This window comes from Capra hircus, chromosome 20, assembly GCF_001704415.2.
Source record: "Capra hircus breed San Clemente chromosome 20, ASM170441v1, whole genome shotgun sequence".
Taxonomy (NCBI): domain Eukaryota; kingdom Metazoa; phylum Chordata; class Mammalia; order Artiodactyla; family Bovidae; genus Capra; species Capra hircus.
Genome location: NC_030827.1, coordinates 36,061,053 through 36,076,504, shown reverse-complemented (window position 1 = coordinate 36,076,504; position 15,452 = coordinate 36,061,053). Strand labels below are relative to the sequence as shown.

Genomic DNA, 15,452 nt, shown 5'->3' with positions numbered 1-15,452 from the left:
GTAGAGTGTCATTCCATTTGGATTTGTCTAATATTTTCTAATGATTAGACTGGGATTGGGCATCTTTGGCTGGCATACTAGAGAAATGAATTATCCTTCATATCCCACCAAATCATGATGTCAACATGACTTCTCACTGGTGATGTTAACCTTGATCACATGGTTAAAGTGGTGTCTTCCAGGTTTTTCCAGCTTTAAGCTACCATTTTTTCCCCTTTCATCTTCTATTTATTAGAAGTGAATCACTAAATCCATCCCACACTGAAGGGGAGGAAGGTTAAGTTCTACCTCCTGGAGGAATAGTATTAAAGATTTTGTGGACACATGTTAGAAACCACTATGGCCATTGAAAGAAAGAAGTGTAAGTCACTCAGTCGTGTCCAACTCTTTGTGATCCCCATGGACTATACAGTCCCTGGAATTCTCCAGGCCAGAATACTGGAATGGGTAAGCTGTTCCCTTCTTTGGAGGTCTACCCAACCCAGGGATCGAACCCAGGTCTCCAGCATTGCAGGCAGATTCTTTATCAGCTGAGCCACCAGGGAAACATCATTAGTAGATATTTTTGATGTGCTACCTTGAGGCTTTCTTTGTAAGTACTCTCTCTCTATTTTAAAAATATGTATTTGTTTATTTGGGCTTCCCAGATAGCTCAGCTGGTAAAGAATCTGCCTGCAACGCAGGAGACCCTGGTTCAATTCCTGTGTAGGGAAGATCCGCTGGAGAAGGGATAGGCTACCCACTCCGGCATTCTTGGACTTGCCTTGTGGCTCAGCTGGTAAAGAATTCTCCTGCAATGCAGGAGACCCTGGTTCAATTCCCGGGTAGGGAAGATCCGCTAGAGAAGGGATAGGCTACCCACTCCGGCATTCTTGGACTTGCCTTGTGGCTCAGCTGGTAAAGAATTCTCCTGCAATGCAGGAGACCCTGGTTCAATTCCCGGGTAGAGAAGATCCGCTGGAGAAGGGAGTGGCTAACCACTCCGGACTGCAGGATCTTTCGTTGCGGCATGCGAGCTCTAGTTGCGGCACACTGCCTCCAGAGCCCATTGGCTCAGTAGTTACAGTGTTCAGGCTCAGTCACCCGGAGGCATGTGGAATCTTATTTCCCTGACCAGGTTCGAATCCGTGCCCACTGCTTTGCAAAGCAGATTCTTAACCACTGGACCACCAGGAAAGTCCCTATAACTATTCTCTTTACCAGAGTTTCCCCCACTAAAGTTTGCCTTCACCTGTGGATTTTGCCTGCAGCAACGATCACTGTAATGTTTTAATGGGGATTCTTTCTTTTCTCACAAAGTCCCCCACTGAAGTCACAATAATCCCCAAAGTCCGTTCATCTAGCAGTGAGGCAGAGGAATTACAGGGAGGATTGCCTTCTGTGGGCACTGGCCATTTTCTCTGAAGTCATCCGAGTGCAGACATCATCATCCCCAGCCCTTACAAGGACCTCCTGAGTGGTTGTGGCTTCAGGCCTGTGGGATGGGGAGAATTCATAGTAAAAGCAAATAGCATGTTGGTCTTTCCCCAGTGTCCCCTCTATACCCTCTTGGAAAGATGACCCTGTTTCCTGCAGCAGACCCTTGCTGCTTAGGGCTTGGCCGAATGAGGCATTCTCTTTAGACCACAGACTAGGAATGACCACAGCGGGTCTGATCTTGAGTAAATGGTCTCTGGTCCCAGTGGCAACCCACTCTTGCCAACTGGGATTTCTTTTTTCTTGTGGTCCTTGTGGTACCTTGGACATCTAGGAGAACAAAATATGGCTAATTTGGGGATGTCAGTAGAGTTTGATAGGAGGCTGAACTAAGGTCATGGCAGTAGAACTAGAAGGAAGATGTGGATTTATCTGATCAATCATTTAGTCAGTCAGACAACAAATATTTCCAGACTGCCTGTTATATTCTAGAGACTACTATAGGTGCCAGGGATTAAAGGCTGACCACAAGAGGCCTGGCGCTTATGGAGCTTACTATGGGCTGTTGGCAGTGTCCGGGGGGTGTGAGTTGGATCTGGAACATAGAGGGAGGAGCTAAAGATGCTCCCCGATTTTTGGATTGTGGGGAACATGGGAGAGGAGATTTGGAGACTGAAGATGGTTTCAAACCAAAACATTTTGGAGTTTGGAGTGTCTATGAGCCATCAAGGCTGAGAAATCCAGTTAGATATGCAGAGCTTGCTTGAAAAGATACATCAGGCAGGTGCCTGGGGACACTGTGTGGATGGATGAAACCACCTGGAAGAATGGAACTCACAGTGGGGCTCAGCCAGGTGTATAGCAGGACCACCTGCAGAGCTTCTTCAGACTCCATGCATCAGTGTCCTGGACCTAGACATTCAGAGATTTTTGAAATACCCTATAGGGGCATCCTCTTGAAACCACCACCACTGACATGTCCTCTAAGGGGAATGTGATTATACTGAAGCAACAAAGGAGCTGAGAGTTACTGGCACACCTAATTGGAGGCCAGCCTCCAACTGAAAGCCACTACAGCTTTGTGAAACTTGGAGGTGCTGCTGGATGCTCCAAAGCATCTGACAAGGGACTGAGCGGATCAAGATCTTAGTGTCAGCACTTCACCAGCTGCTGAGATCTCATATGATGCTTAGCTGCTCTGAGTTTTAGCTTCCCCATCATTAAAATCAGAGGTTAGGGCAAACCAGTGGTTCTCACACTGTGGTTTAAAAACCAGCAGCATCAGCATCTCCCAGGAGCATGTTAGAAATGCACATTCATGGGCCCCATCCCTCACCTGCAGAATCAGAATCTCCAGGTGGGACCTGCAATCTGTTATTCCAGCCCATGGGAGTGATTCGGATGCTCCCAAACCTCAGAGAACCGCTGGATTAGATGAACTTGGATCTCCCTTCTGAGGGCTTCCCTGGTGGCTCAGACAGTAAAGAATCTGCCTGCAACGCAGGAGACCCAGGTTCAATCTCTGGGTTGGGAAGATCCCCTGAAGAAGGAAATGGCAACCCACTCCAGTATTCTTGCCTGGAGAATTCCATGGACAGAGGAGCCTGGCAGGCTACAGTCCACGGGGTTGCAAAGAATCAGACATGACTGAATGACACTTTGAATTTACTTCTAGCTTAAAATCTTCTCTCTATATTCTTGTCCAGAGGCTTTTGTCAAGTTTCATAGTCTGTTTCTTTGTCCTCCCCCGTGTTAAAAGATCTGAGCCTTTAATCATTGTTAATAATGAATCACTGTGCAGTGATTTAAATGATTTCTGCTTGGGGTGGGGAGGAAGTGCATGCACATATATGTGTGTGTATGTATGTGCAGGTGAGTGTGGCAACAGGCGGCTGATTAGTAGAGGCTCACAGCTTCCACTTGCTTTTCTTGGTTGATGTGGCCAGAAGTGAGCTCCCACCAGTGACAGCAAAGGGTCACAAGGGCAGTCTCGCACACAGTAGGCACGTAACAGCTGGTTTTTGCCTTGACCCTCTCTAACACACCTGGAGTTAGGGGAGAGCAGACCCTCGAAGTCCACCATCTAGCTGTTACCCTAGCAGGTTGCGAGCTCTGTGGTGCTCCCACTCTCTCCAGAATCCCTCTCCATTTCTGGCATCTGTGCTATGCTCGGCTTGTTGACTGATTCTTTAAAAAAATTTTTTTTTTGGAGTATAGTTGCTTTATGATGTTGCGTTAGTTTCTGTATACAATGAAGTGAATCAGCTATCTGTATACATATATCCTCTCCCTCTGGGGCCTCCCTCCCACCCTCCCCCATCCCACCCATCTCGGTCAGCACAGAGCACTGAGCTGCGCTCCCTGAGCTATGCAGCCGCTGCCCACTGGCTATCTGTTTTACACATGGTAGGGTATATATGTCAGTCCTACTCTCCCAGTTCGTCCCACCCCATCCCCCTGCCCCCGTGTCTGCACGTCTGTTCTCTGTGTCTGTCTCTATTCCTGCTCTGCAAATAGGTTCATCAGTACCATTTTTCTAGAGTACACATATATGTGTTAATATACGATACTTGTTTTTCTCTTTCTGACTTACTTCACTCTGTACGACAGACTCTAGGTCCATCCACATCTCTTATTCTTAACAGGAATGTTGTTAGAGGCCCGCAGCTAAATTTCCCCCTGCCAGAAGGCCCCAGCTGGGCCGGAAGGACTCCTCTGTAAGATCCCCTCACAACCCAGCTGAACCCCCCTTTATGAAACAGTGTGATTCTTGGAGGCAGGCCTGCCCCTCCTGCTAGTGCATCCAGAGCAAGAGTTCAAATGGACACCTCCACACCACCTGTAAAAACTTACAATCCATTCACCAAGTAAACTATTAGATACAGTGTTTTCTCTCTTTCTGCCCTGACCAATATACTTTCATGATGACCTGGAAGACCAGGTTCAAATTTAGATTTCTCAGACTCCTTGAGTTTTTCTTTGAAAGAGGCAGTGTGGCCAGGACTGGTCCCTAAGGCTGCGCCTGTGCACACATGTGGACACCCCAGCCAGCAACCCCAGCTCCGTCCACCACCCGTCCTAGCAAACAGCAACCCACTGGCTACCCTGTCACTGAGGGTGCACCCACCAGCAGCCTGGGTCACCCTGAGAAGAGCAGACCCAGGGAAGAGGCCACTGAAGACCAGGAAGCGTGCTCAGGATTATTCGGGCAGGGAACCCAGGGTCTAGGGTGCTCAGGAAGTGCTCCACAAGTGGAGGTGCCCCAGGCTCTTATAGGCACATCATCGTAGCCTGGGACACACACTCAAGCCAAGGTCCCCGGTGTGGCCAAAAGAGGATCCAAACCGGGTCTTCTAAAGCAGGGCCCACATCTGTCTGGGTCTACCTGTTCCAGGAACCACTCTGAGCCATTCTCTTCCCTCTTACCTTTAGTGTTCTGGGGATGTTCCCATGTGGTATTTAGGGGAGTAGAATGTCAGAGTAGGGGGGATTCTAACCATCTAATCCAGCCCGGTGGTTAGCTAATGAGTAAATCGAGGCATTGTGCAAGGGTGAAATACGTTTTGGAAAGGTGGCTTACTCTCTGGAATTGTACTCTGGTGCTGTGGATTATATTCAGGAATTACACCCTAGAATGGTAGGTTTCAGAGGGAAGCAGATTGTGATGTAGACCCTGTACTGTGCTTAGTCGCTCAGTTGTGTCGCTCTTTGTGAGCCCAGGGACTGTAGCCCTCCAGGCTCCCCTGCCCGTAGGGATTTTCCAGGCAAGAATACTGGAGTGGGTTGTCAGGCCCTCCTCCGGGGATCTTCCCAGTCCAGGGATCGAACCCAGATCTCCCGCATTGCAGGCCGATTCTTTTACCAGCTGAGCCATCAGGGAAACCTGATGTAAACCATAACTGCCCCACAGAAAGAAGCTTAGAAGGGCTCCGGAAAACACTTTGTGCTGCTCCTCAGAGTGTGAGAATTTTTCATCCCCAGATAACTAGAACAAACACTGTTCTGTGTCTAAACCTACATTTTTAGTGTTGCCTTGAAGGCATCACCTTGAGAGTGGCTCTAGTGGCAGATCCTGGTTATATATTCATAGTGCTTGCTTTAGTAATAATGGTTGGAGCAAGCTTCAAAAAGATGGAAATAAGGTTTTATTCCTATTCAGAATTTCTTGATTATTTTTAGTCTGGGCACTTTCCATTGCATTAGTGAATATTACTTGGTTCATTCCGTGAAAGTCAAATAACTAAAAAGCGAGCAATGTATTTCTGTCACAGATGATATTTTTGTTTGCATTTTGAAGTGTTTTTATGAATTGGATTACAAAGCTAATTGAATCAGAGATGAATTTTGTGCAGGAAGTCAAAGTATTTTATGAAATAAAATTGCCATGAGAAAATGACCTAATCATTCAGAAGTTTCTAATGCAAAATCCTAACACAGTTTTGAAAGACTTCCAAAGAAGAAAGCCCCTGTAAAGAATAGAGCTCCCTCATGGCAAAGAAACACACTTTTTTATTAATTTATCTCTTAAGAAGTATAGCTTTTAGCTTACAAAAACACAGCTTCCAGATATATTGTATAAATGCATTATACTAGTTTAAAAGGCTACAATTCTTCAAAACTAGCTTTCTATTGTGTAATATGTAATCCAACATTCTAAGCATTGTTGGTTAAATATGAGTGTTATTTTTGTATTTAACTGCTTAAATCTTGTTTATTCCACATGTTAGCGACCTACCCCTTTGATTTCTTTTTTAATACTGAGGAAGCACTAGTATGTTTTTATATCATAATAGATAAAATCCTAGAGGAACTCAGTGTTCCAAGAATTATTGAAAGATTTTTTTGCTTCCTTAAGAGTTTTTGGAGAGAGTAGCTTGGGTTCGACTTGCCCTGTCCAACGATAGGACATTCTCCTGGTGACGCACAGGTTGTAGAGATGTGAGGCCAGTCTCATTAGTTTCACTTCTAATCTTTCACTTCCCTAGCCAGAAGCGATTGAGAGAAATACTTTGATTGGTTCATTCTGGTGGAGACCACACTCCAATGTCCCTTTATCTCCAAAACTGGTACTAGGCCAAGCCTCAAGACTTCCCAGCTGCCTGGACTCTATCTCCAGCTCAGAGGGGCGCACTGGGTGGTGTGCTCCTGCCTTAGCCTGCCCCCTATATGGATACTCCAACGATCCTACAATCTCTGTGTAAATATTGTGCTGACTTTGCAAATACAGCTTCAGACGGCTCCCAGCTGGAGACCTGCCCTTCCTTCAAGGACATCTCAAACACACAAAGAGAAAAATGCTATGCTCGCAATACAAATGTGCCTTAAGACAAGGCCTCTGCTGCTTCCTTATGACAAGGTGACCCTTCATACAGCCCTCCTACTCCTAAGATTTAGAGTCATCAGTCCTGTGGCCTTCCACTGCTTTGCAGAAAAAAAGTTCTATGTGTGGGTGTAATAGTTTATTAACACACATTCTTCTGAGGAGGGTGCAGGCTGAGCAAGCTGCGCTGGGATAACTATACTCTTTAGGGTCTGGAAAGGCCAGAGAAACCTTAAGGGAAGTCTTGAGAGCATGTGTGCTAAGTCGCTTCAGTCGTGTCTGACACTTTGCAACCTGCGGACTGTAGCCCGCCGGGCTCCTCTGTCCATGGGACAGAGGCAAGAATACTGGAATGGGTTTCCATGGCCTCCTCCAGGGGATCTTCCCAACCCAGGGATTGAACTGGAGTCTCTTGAGTCTCCTGCATTGGCAGGTGGGTTCTTTACCACTAGTGCCATCTGGGGAAGTCTCAACAAGTGGCAAATAGGTCCCATTGCATGTGCAGCTGAGGAGGATTCTGAGGCCTCCATGAACAGGAAAGAATGGACTCCATGTGATCAATTTGATGCTGAGGGTGACTTCCAGGTTTTTGAAGGTCATAGTGGATGGTGATACCATTTACTTGAACAAGGATTACTGGAGGGGCTCAGGTTAAAGAGAAAGATGATGGATTTAGTCTGGACATGTTGTGTTTGAGAGGCCCACGTAACATCTGGGTGTTCTTGGCAGCTGGGTACATAGACCTGACCTCTGGGAGAGTGGGCTGGCCTGGGGAGATGGACTGGGGGGAGGCACCAGTGCATGTGTATATGATGGGGAGAGATAAGAGCGCCTGGGAAGAGAGTATAGTGGAGCTGAGAAGGGGAGGTGGGCATAATCACTGAGCTGTTGTTTTCAGTTGCTAAATTGTATCTGACTCTTTGCAGCCCCCTGGACTACAGCACGCCAGGCTTCCCTGTCCTTCACTATCTCCTGGAGCTTGCTCAAACTCATGTCCTTTGTGTCAGTGATGTCATCCAACCATATCATCCTCTGTCACCCCCTTCTCCTCCTGCCCTCAATCTTTCCCAGCATCAGGGTCTTTTCCTTTGAGTCAGCTCTTTGCATCAGGTGGCCAAAATATTGGAGCTTCAGCTTCAGCATCAGTCCTTCCAATCACTGAGTACACAAACTTCATGGGGTAGAGAGAAGAAGATCCTCTCTTCTTTGTTACTTACTGTCTCTGTCTCCTGCCCCACTGATGAGATCTTATATCAGCAGACTCTCGATCTCAGTTTCTTCATCGGTAGAGTGGGAATAATGTCTTCTTTCTCTGTCCCATACTGTTACAAAGATCAGTTGATTTCTGGTGAAACATAGTGGGTTGAAAAAGCATATTTACTACTGGTTCCTCCAAAACCCCACCGAAATACTTGTAAATGGGGACAAAGGCATTAACCTGCAGGAGAAAAAAGAAACAGACAGAAGATAGAAGTGATGAAATATGGAAACCAAAATGCACATGGACAGATAGCAGTGAATTTAGAAACTAAAGAATCAGGGTTTTTAGGGCAGGAATGAAGGGAAGAACTGGAGTTTCAGCTTTAGCATCATTCTTTCCAAAGAACACCCAGGACTGATCTCCTTTGGAATGGACTGGTTGGATCTCCTTGCAGTCCAACGGACTCTCAAGAGTCTCCAACACCACAGTTCAAAAGCATCAATTCTTTGGCGCTAAGCTTTCTTCATAGTCCAACTCTCGCATCCATACATGATCGCTGGAAAAACCATAGCCTTGACTAGATGGACCTTTGTTGGCAAAGTAATGTCTCTGCTTTTGAATATGCTATCTAGGTTGGTCATAACTTTCCTTCCAAGGAGTAAATGTCTTTTAATTTCATGGCTGCAATCACCATCTGCAGTGATTTTGGAGCCCCCAAAATAAAGCCTGATGCACAATTGAGGGCAGGAGGAGAAGGGAATGACAGAGGATGAGATGGCTGGATGGCATCACCGACTTGATGGACGTGAGCTTGAGTGAACTCTGGGAGTTGGAGATGGACAGGGAGGCCTGGCATGCTGCAGTTCGTGGGGTTGCAAAGAGTCAGACGTGACTAAGCGACTGAACTGAACTGAACTGAACTGAACTGTAGGGAAGAAGAGAAGCTGACTTTTACCCTATTTCTAGATATTTAGGCTGTTTATGATTTTTCTACATCACAGATGATTCTCTGAAGAACATCTTCATGGGAGCAGCCTTCTCTTAATATTCTTTCCTCATGGCCGACTGTAATTCCATGTCTGAGAGTCCACAGGAAAAAAAAATACTTATGGATAGTACCGCATTTTGCCAAATTGCCTTTCAAAATGCCTGGGCTGATTTACTCTGCCATCAGTAACGTTTTGAGACCAGCACATTTATGTAGTCTTGTCAGCATTAGTTACTGTCACTTAAACATTTTGGCTAATTTAATAGGTGAAAATGAAATCTCAATTTTAAGAAGTTGTATTTATTTGATAACTAGCAAACTGGAATCTTTTGCCATGTGTATTTACCAGCTATATTTCCTCTCTGGTGAGTTCTCTCTTCATATTTTATTTATTAGGGCCTGGATATGTTTTTTTCTCAATAGGTATGAGTTTTATAATAAAGATATCCCTTGGCCTGTCATTGTGCTTCAATTGTTCACCCTTTGATCTGTTGTTTTGAATTTTTTCTTTTGTGAAGTTTGAAAAGCATAATGAAGTTTTCTGAAGTGGAATCCATCACTTTTCTTTTGATTTCTTTACTTCTTTTAAACTTAGGAAGGGTTATCTTAAAAAAAATCTGATTTTCAATTCTTTTCCCTAGTGTGATTTCCCATCTTTAACCACTGGACTCGTCTAGGATAGCTTTGGTATTTGCCCCAAACGTCTGACCTGGCCACCTCTTACTCACCAGCTGCTGATGAGCACACCTCCTACATCAGTAGCAGTCAAAGCTACCCTGTGCTCCTAGACAGTGGATGGCCCACACCTCTCCCCTGTGCCTCCCGAGGCAGAACTCCTGGAGCTTTCATCCTTCTCATTCACTACCCACATCCACTCAGTTATGGCCCGTAAGGTTATACTGGGTGTCCATGGTGGCCCACTGGTAAAGAATCTGCCTGCAGTTCAGGAGATGTGGAGATGCGGGTTCAATTCCTGGGCAAGGAGGATCCCCTGGAGAAGGAGATGGCAACCCACTCCAGTATTCTTGCCTGGAAAATCCCATGGACAGAGGAGCCTGGCGGGCTACAGTCCATGGGGTTGCAAAGAGTCAGATATGACTTAGCCACCGAGCACCAGCGGATATATTTAATATTATGTGGTTCTTCCCCTGACTCTTTGAAGAAAGTGTATACTGCTCACTCTGCTTGGGATGCTTCTCCATCCTCACTTTGTCTCATTTTTACTAGTCTGCCAGGTGGAGTCAGATGTCTCCTTACTATGGACCACCAAAGTGCTCCATCCTTCCCTTTATGCTCCTCACACCAGACTGTGATGTTCTGCTAACTTGTTTATGGTCTTCTGTCTCTCTTTACCATTAATGTAGCCTCACTGACTAAGCCAATGCCTGATATATATGGGAACTCAGTACATACTCGTTAGGTATGTGGAAGATTAAATAAATGGAAGGCTATACCAATAAAATAGGAATCATACCTGTCTGTGTCCCAGCAGGGCTTGATTTGAGCACTTTCCTAGAGAATATGAAAGTAAAAGGGATAGTATATTGGAATTCAGGCTTCTTAAGGTACCAGTATGTCATAGATCCTGTGGACTGGCTGGTTCAACAATTTTACCCTCCTTTTAGGCATCATTATTGTAATGGAAAGCTGGAGGAATAAAAACATTTCCCAAACTGCCTTGCAGGCAGTATTCTACATGTAAATTATATCCGGTACAGTTAGATGCACTCTTGAGACTTAATGGAAGGCAGGAGTGGGAGGAAGGCCACTTTCTGGCTGCTGTTTCTCCTGCCAGGAAAGGCCAACAAAACACAGAAACCTTTCCAAGGTTCCCCACCACTTTTGTGTGTTTCTGCAGGCAATTGTAGTGACAAGAATGGCAGGATCAAGCGTGAAGGCAGAAGCTTCTTGGTTCTGAATCACGACTATAGTGAATTAGCTAGCTATCATCTCTCTAACTAGTATCTCTCTCTCACTTTCTCATTCATTTATTCACATATTTGTAAAATAGAGCTAATAGAGACTCTTGAATTCCACTCCCCTAGTCTTTCTACCAATTTTGTAACCACCTTTCTGCTTAAAATACCTAGAGAGTTTTCTGTCCTGAACCATGGCAGATACACAGAGGATACAAGGACTGCTTCCCACTCATTGATTCAAGTAGCCCATTGAAAAATTGATTGTAATTTTTCTCCATTAAAGACAGCAGTGCTATTCCTAGGATCTAAGTGAAGAAGAACTAAAGAGCCTCTTGATGAAAGTGAAAGAAAAGAGTGAAAAAGTTGACTTAAAACTCAACATTCAGAAAACTAAGATCATGGCATCTGGTCCCATCACTTCATGGCAGATAGATGGGAAATCTATGGAAACAGTGAGAGACTTTATTTTGGGGGCTCCAAAGTCACTGCAGATAGTGACTGCAGCCATGAAATTAAAAGACGCTTGCTCCTTGGAAGAAAAGCTATGACCAACCTAGACAGTGTACTAAAAAGCAGAGACATTACTTTGCCAATAAATGTCCGTCTAGTTAAGGCTATGGTTTTTCCAGTAGTCATGTATGGATGTGAGAGTTGGACTGTAAAGAAAGCTGAGTGCCAAAGAATTGATGCTTTTGAACTGTGGTGTTGGAGAAGACTTTTGAGAGTCCCTTGAACTGCAAGGAGATAAAACCAGTCAATCCTAAAAGAAATCAGTTCTGAATATTCATTGGAAGGACTGAAGCTGAAGATGAAACTCCAGTACTTTGGCCACCTGATGCAAAGAACTGACTCCTTGGAAAAGACCCTGATGCTGGGAAAGATTGAAGATGGGGACGACAGAGGATGAGATGGTTGGGTGGCGTCACGGACTCAATGAACAGGAGTTTGAGCAAGCCCTGGAAGTTGGTGATGGACAAGGAAGCCTGATGTGCTGCAGTCCATGGGGTCACAAAGAGTCTGACACGACTGAGTGACTGAACTGAACTGAACTGAGGATGAGATTGTGCTTACTGGTTATTCTGTGGTCTGTGAGGGTTCTGTAAATCATTTCTACTATCTTTTCCTCCCATTCTTGGCTTCTTTTGAGATTTCATTAGCATAGACCTCAACTCAGCAATAAAACTGGCCAGTAATAGATAATAGTACAGCCTGGCCTAAATTTAAAACTACATAGGAAAAAATATAGATAAATGATTCAGATCTTTAACATATTAAGAGCTCTTTTCAATCATTGAATAATAAGAAAACTAACTTGATTAAAAACCGTATGAAACACATAAAGGCTGGAGGAAAAATAGCCAAAGAGGGTATTAAAATACTCTTCTTTTTTTTTTCTTATCAGTGTAACAAAGATTTTAAAGTAATACTCAGATCTGGTGAAGATGTGTTTCTTTTATTGGGTTCTTATGTGTTTATATGTGTTTCTTATATTCTCATACATCTCCATAAGCTTCTAAAATTCCTTAATTTTCTAGATTGTAAATTTGGCTACATTAGAATCTGCCTGCAATACAGGTAGACCCAGGTTTGATCCCTGGGTTGGGAAGAGTCCCTGGAGAAGGGAATAGCTACTTACTCCAGTATTCTTGCCTGGGGAGTTCCATGGACAGAGGAGCCTGGTGAGCTGTAGTCCACAGGGTCACAAAGAGGCAAACATGACTGCGCAACTAACATAAACGTCTTTAAAATATTCATTCTGTTGGATCAGCAGGTTTTAGCTGGAGTCATTTTTGCCCACCATGGGACATTTGGCAATGTCTGGAGATATTTTTGGTTTTCACAACTATGATCGGTGGGTGCTACTAGCATCAAGTGGATAGAGACCAAGGATGCATCTCAACATTCTAAAACAGGAGAGTCTGCACGAAGAATACACAGCCTGAAATGTCAGTAGAGTAGAGGCTGAAAAATTATGTCTTAGACACCAAAATTCTACTCTATTTACCCAAATGGAAACATTGAATGTACTTCAAGATTCATTTATTTAATCCTTTTTGGAGAGCAACAGGTCAGTAGCTGTTAAAAATTAAGATGCATTTACTCATAATTTTTAATAGCTATCCATCTTGGAAATGCTTGGACATTTGCATGAAAAGGCACGCACACACACACTGGTGTTCTTCTTTGCATAATTTTCAGCAGTGAAATTTTGGAAATGGCCAAAATGTCTGTCAGTGGAGTAACAGTTAATATATGTGCATGCTCTGAGTACCAGAGGATTTGGCTATCTCACCACCCACCACTCCTCTTTTCCTAAGGTCCTGTCCTCCTTTAGAGAGACTCCTATGCAGTAGGTAGGCTTGATGGAAGAATGATTTCCAAGACTCCTTTCATCCTGTCCTTTTCCACTTTGGAACCAGAAAAAACCTGATAGTTCTTTTCCGATCCTTTGGTCACATGACTTGTTCGTTACATGACATTACTTTGGCCAATCAGATGGGACTTTAAATCTTCATCCAAGCCAGAGCCAGAGAAGAGTTGAAGGCCAAATCCCTGAGGGGCAGCAGTGGTGGCAGTGGGAGGTGTCTATGGCAGTTCTTGCTGATTGCTAGCGCTGGACCTCTGTAACCTGGTCCCCCAGAAAGGCCTGCGCTTCTGTTATTGAAAACAATGCTGATGGAAGGCCTGGCAGTAACCCAATAGATAGACACATTAGATATCTGTGTGTGGAGAGTAAATCCCATGGATGGAGGAGCCTGGTGGGCTGTAGTCCATGGGGTCGCTGAGAGTTGGACACGACTGAGCGACTCCACTTTCACTTTTCACTTTCATGCATTGGAGAAGGAAATGGCAACCCACTCCAGTGTTCTTGCCCGGACAATCCCAGGGGCGGGGGAGCCTGGTGGGCTGCTGTCTATGTGGTCACACAGAGTCAGACACGACTGAAGTGATTTAGCAGCAGCAGCAGCAGCAGCAGCAGCAGCAGCAGAGAATATCCCAACTGGTATGTTAGAGAATTATAGACAGTCATTAAAAAGGAAGATCATCAGGACATATTAGTAGGTGTAAAATCAAACTGAAGAACATTCATTCACTCAAGGAGTGTTTGTCGAGCCATACCTAGTTTCTGCCCTCATGGAGCATTATTTAAAATAGCAAAATAGCATAAAGAAATTAAGCACAACAATAGTAAGATGAGATAAATTGTAAATTATGGCACATGTATTAAGTGGAAGAGCTAATGTCCACTTGATACAGAAATAAAAAATTTTTTTTGGTAAATGTATATTATCAGTTTTTATATGTATATATATGTATTATATATACTATTTGAAATAACATGAATATATTGAGTATATGTGCATATTATATATAATGAACACAATAGAACATTAAATTTATATATACATTATATAAGTAAAATATGTAAATATGTCTGTATGTATATATACCTATATATCTTTCAAAAAATTCCATGTAATCAAGAGAAGGTATAAATACTGTATTACAGTGCTGGCAGGATTCAATTCTGAACAATGAAAGTTTTTTGTTTGTGTTTTCTAAATTTTGAAATCTGCGTATGTTATTTTTAGAAATGTAAATTTTGTTATTTATAACCACAAAATTATTTATGATAAGAATAAAATTTTCAGTAAAAACTTGAAATTTCCTAAAACCATTTTATGACTACACTAAGCCACACTTATTAAGTATTCAACATTAAGAATATATGAACTATATAAACAGATGTATCTATATAACATATCCATAAAACATATATGTTACTGAGTTAAAAAAAAACAAACGCCATTACTATCTTGCTTTAAAACATTCCACACTCCTTGGCCTGCATGTGCTGTGCTTAGTCACTCAGTTGTGTCCGACTTTTTGCAGTCCCATGGACTGTAACCCACCAGGCTCCTCTGTCCATCAGGATTCTCCAGGCAAGGATACTGGAGTGGGTTGCCATGCCCTTCTCTAGGAGATCGTCCTAACTCAGGGATCAAACCCAGATCTCCCTCACTGCAGGCAGATTCTTTACCATCTGAGCCACCAGGGAAGACCATGAATTCTGAAGTGGGTAACCTATTCCTCTTCCAGGGGATCTTCCCAACCCAGGAATCTAACCGGGGGCTACCTGCATTGTAGGCGGATTCTTTACTGGCTGAGCTATCAGGGAAGCCCTCCATGGCCTATGCTATCCTGAATTTTCCTTTGCTGGTCCTTGAGATATTAGCAGTTACAGAAGGGACTGTGGGCAATAGCTGAGTTGATTTCCCTCCCATTGCCCTGTGGGGAGGGGCCAACAGCTGACACAGGAGTGGCCTACTAGAGAGCTGTCTGCATTTCTGGCCTCTGGAATCATCTTTCAGTATGCTCTCCATCTGTAAGCACACACTGTTACATCTTGTGTTAAGTGTATTCATGGTGGAATGCATGAAGCTTCTAAAACCATCTCTTTTTTTTGGAGCAGGCAAGGTGGGACCACCTCTTGATATCATGCTGGATGCTCTGAACTGTTCAGCCTTCAGCATACAATGGAAGATGCCTAGGCACCCTCCAAGCCCCATCATGGGGTACACTGTGAGTACCTGGGCACAGGGATTT

General features: G+C 44.0%; 1 protein-coding gene across 2 annotated transcripts in view; it reads left to right on the top strand.

Annotated features, from left to right (window-relative positions):
* Positions 1–15,452, top strand: part of EGFLAM (EGF like, fibronectin type III and laminin G domains) — a 189,109-nt gene that overhangs the window by 51,562 nt on the left and 122,095 nt on the right. For both annotated transcript variants that reach the window (XM_005694776.3, XM_018065631.1), the window contains exon 2: positions 15,319–15,428. In XM_005694776.3, coding sequence (XP_005694833.1) covers positions 15,319–15,428 — 110 coding nt within the window. The remainder of the gene's footprint in view (positions 1–15,318; positions 15,429–15,452) is intronic.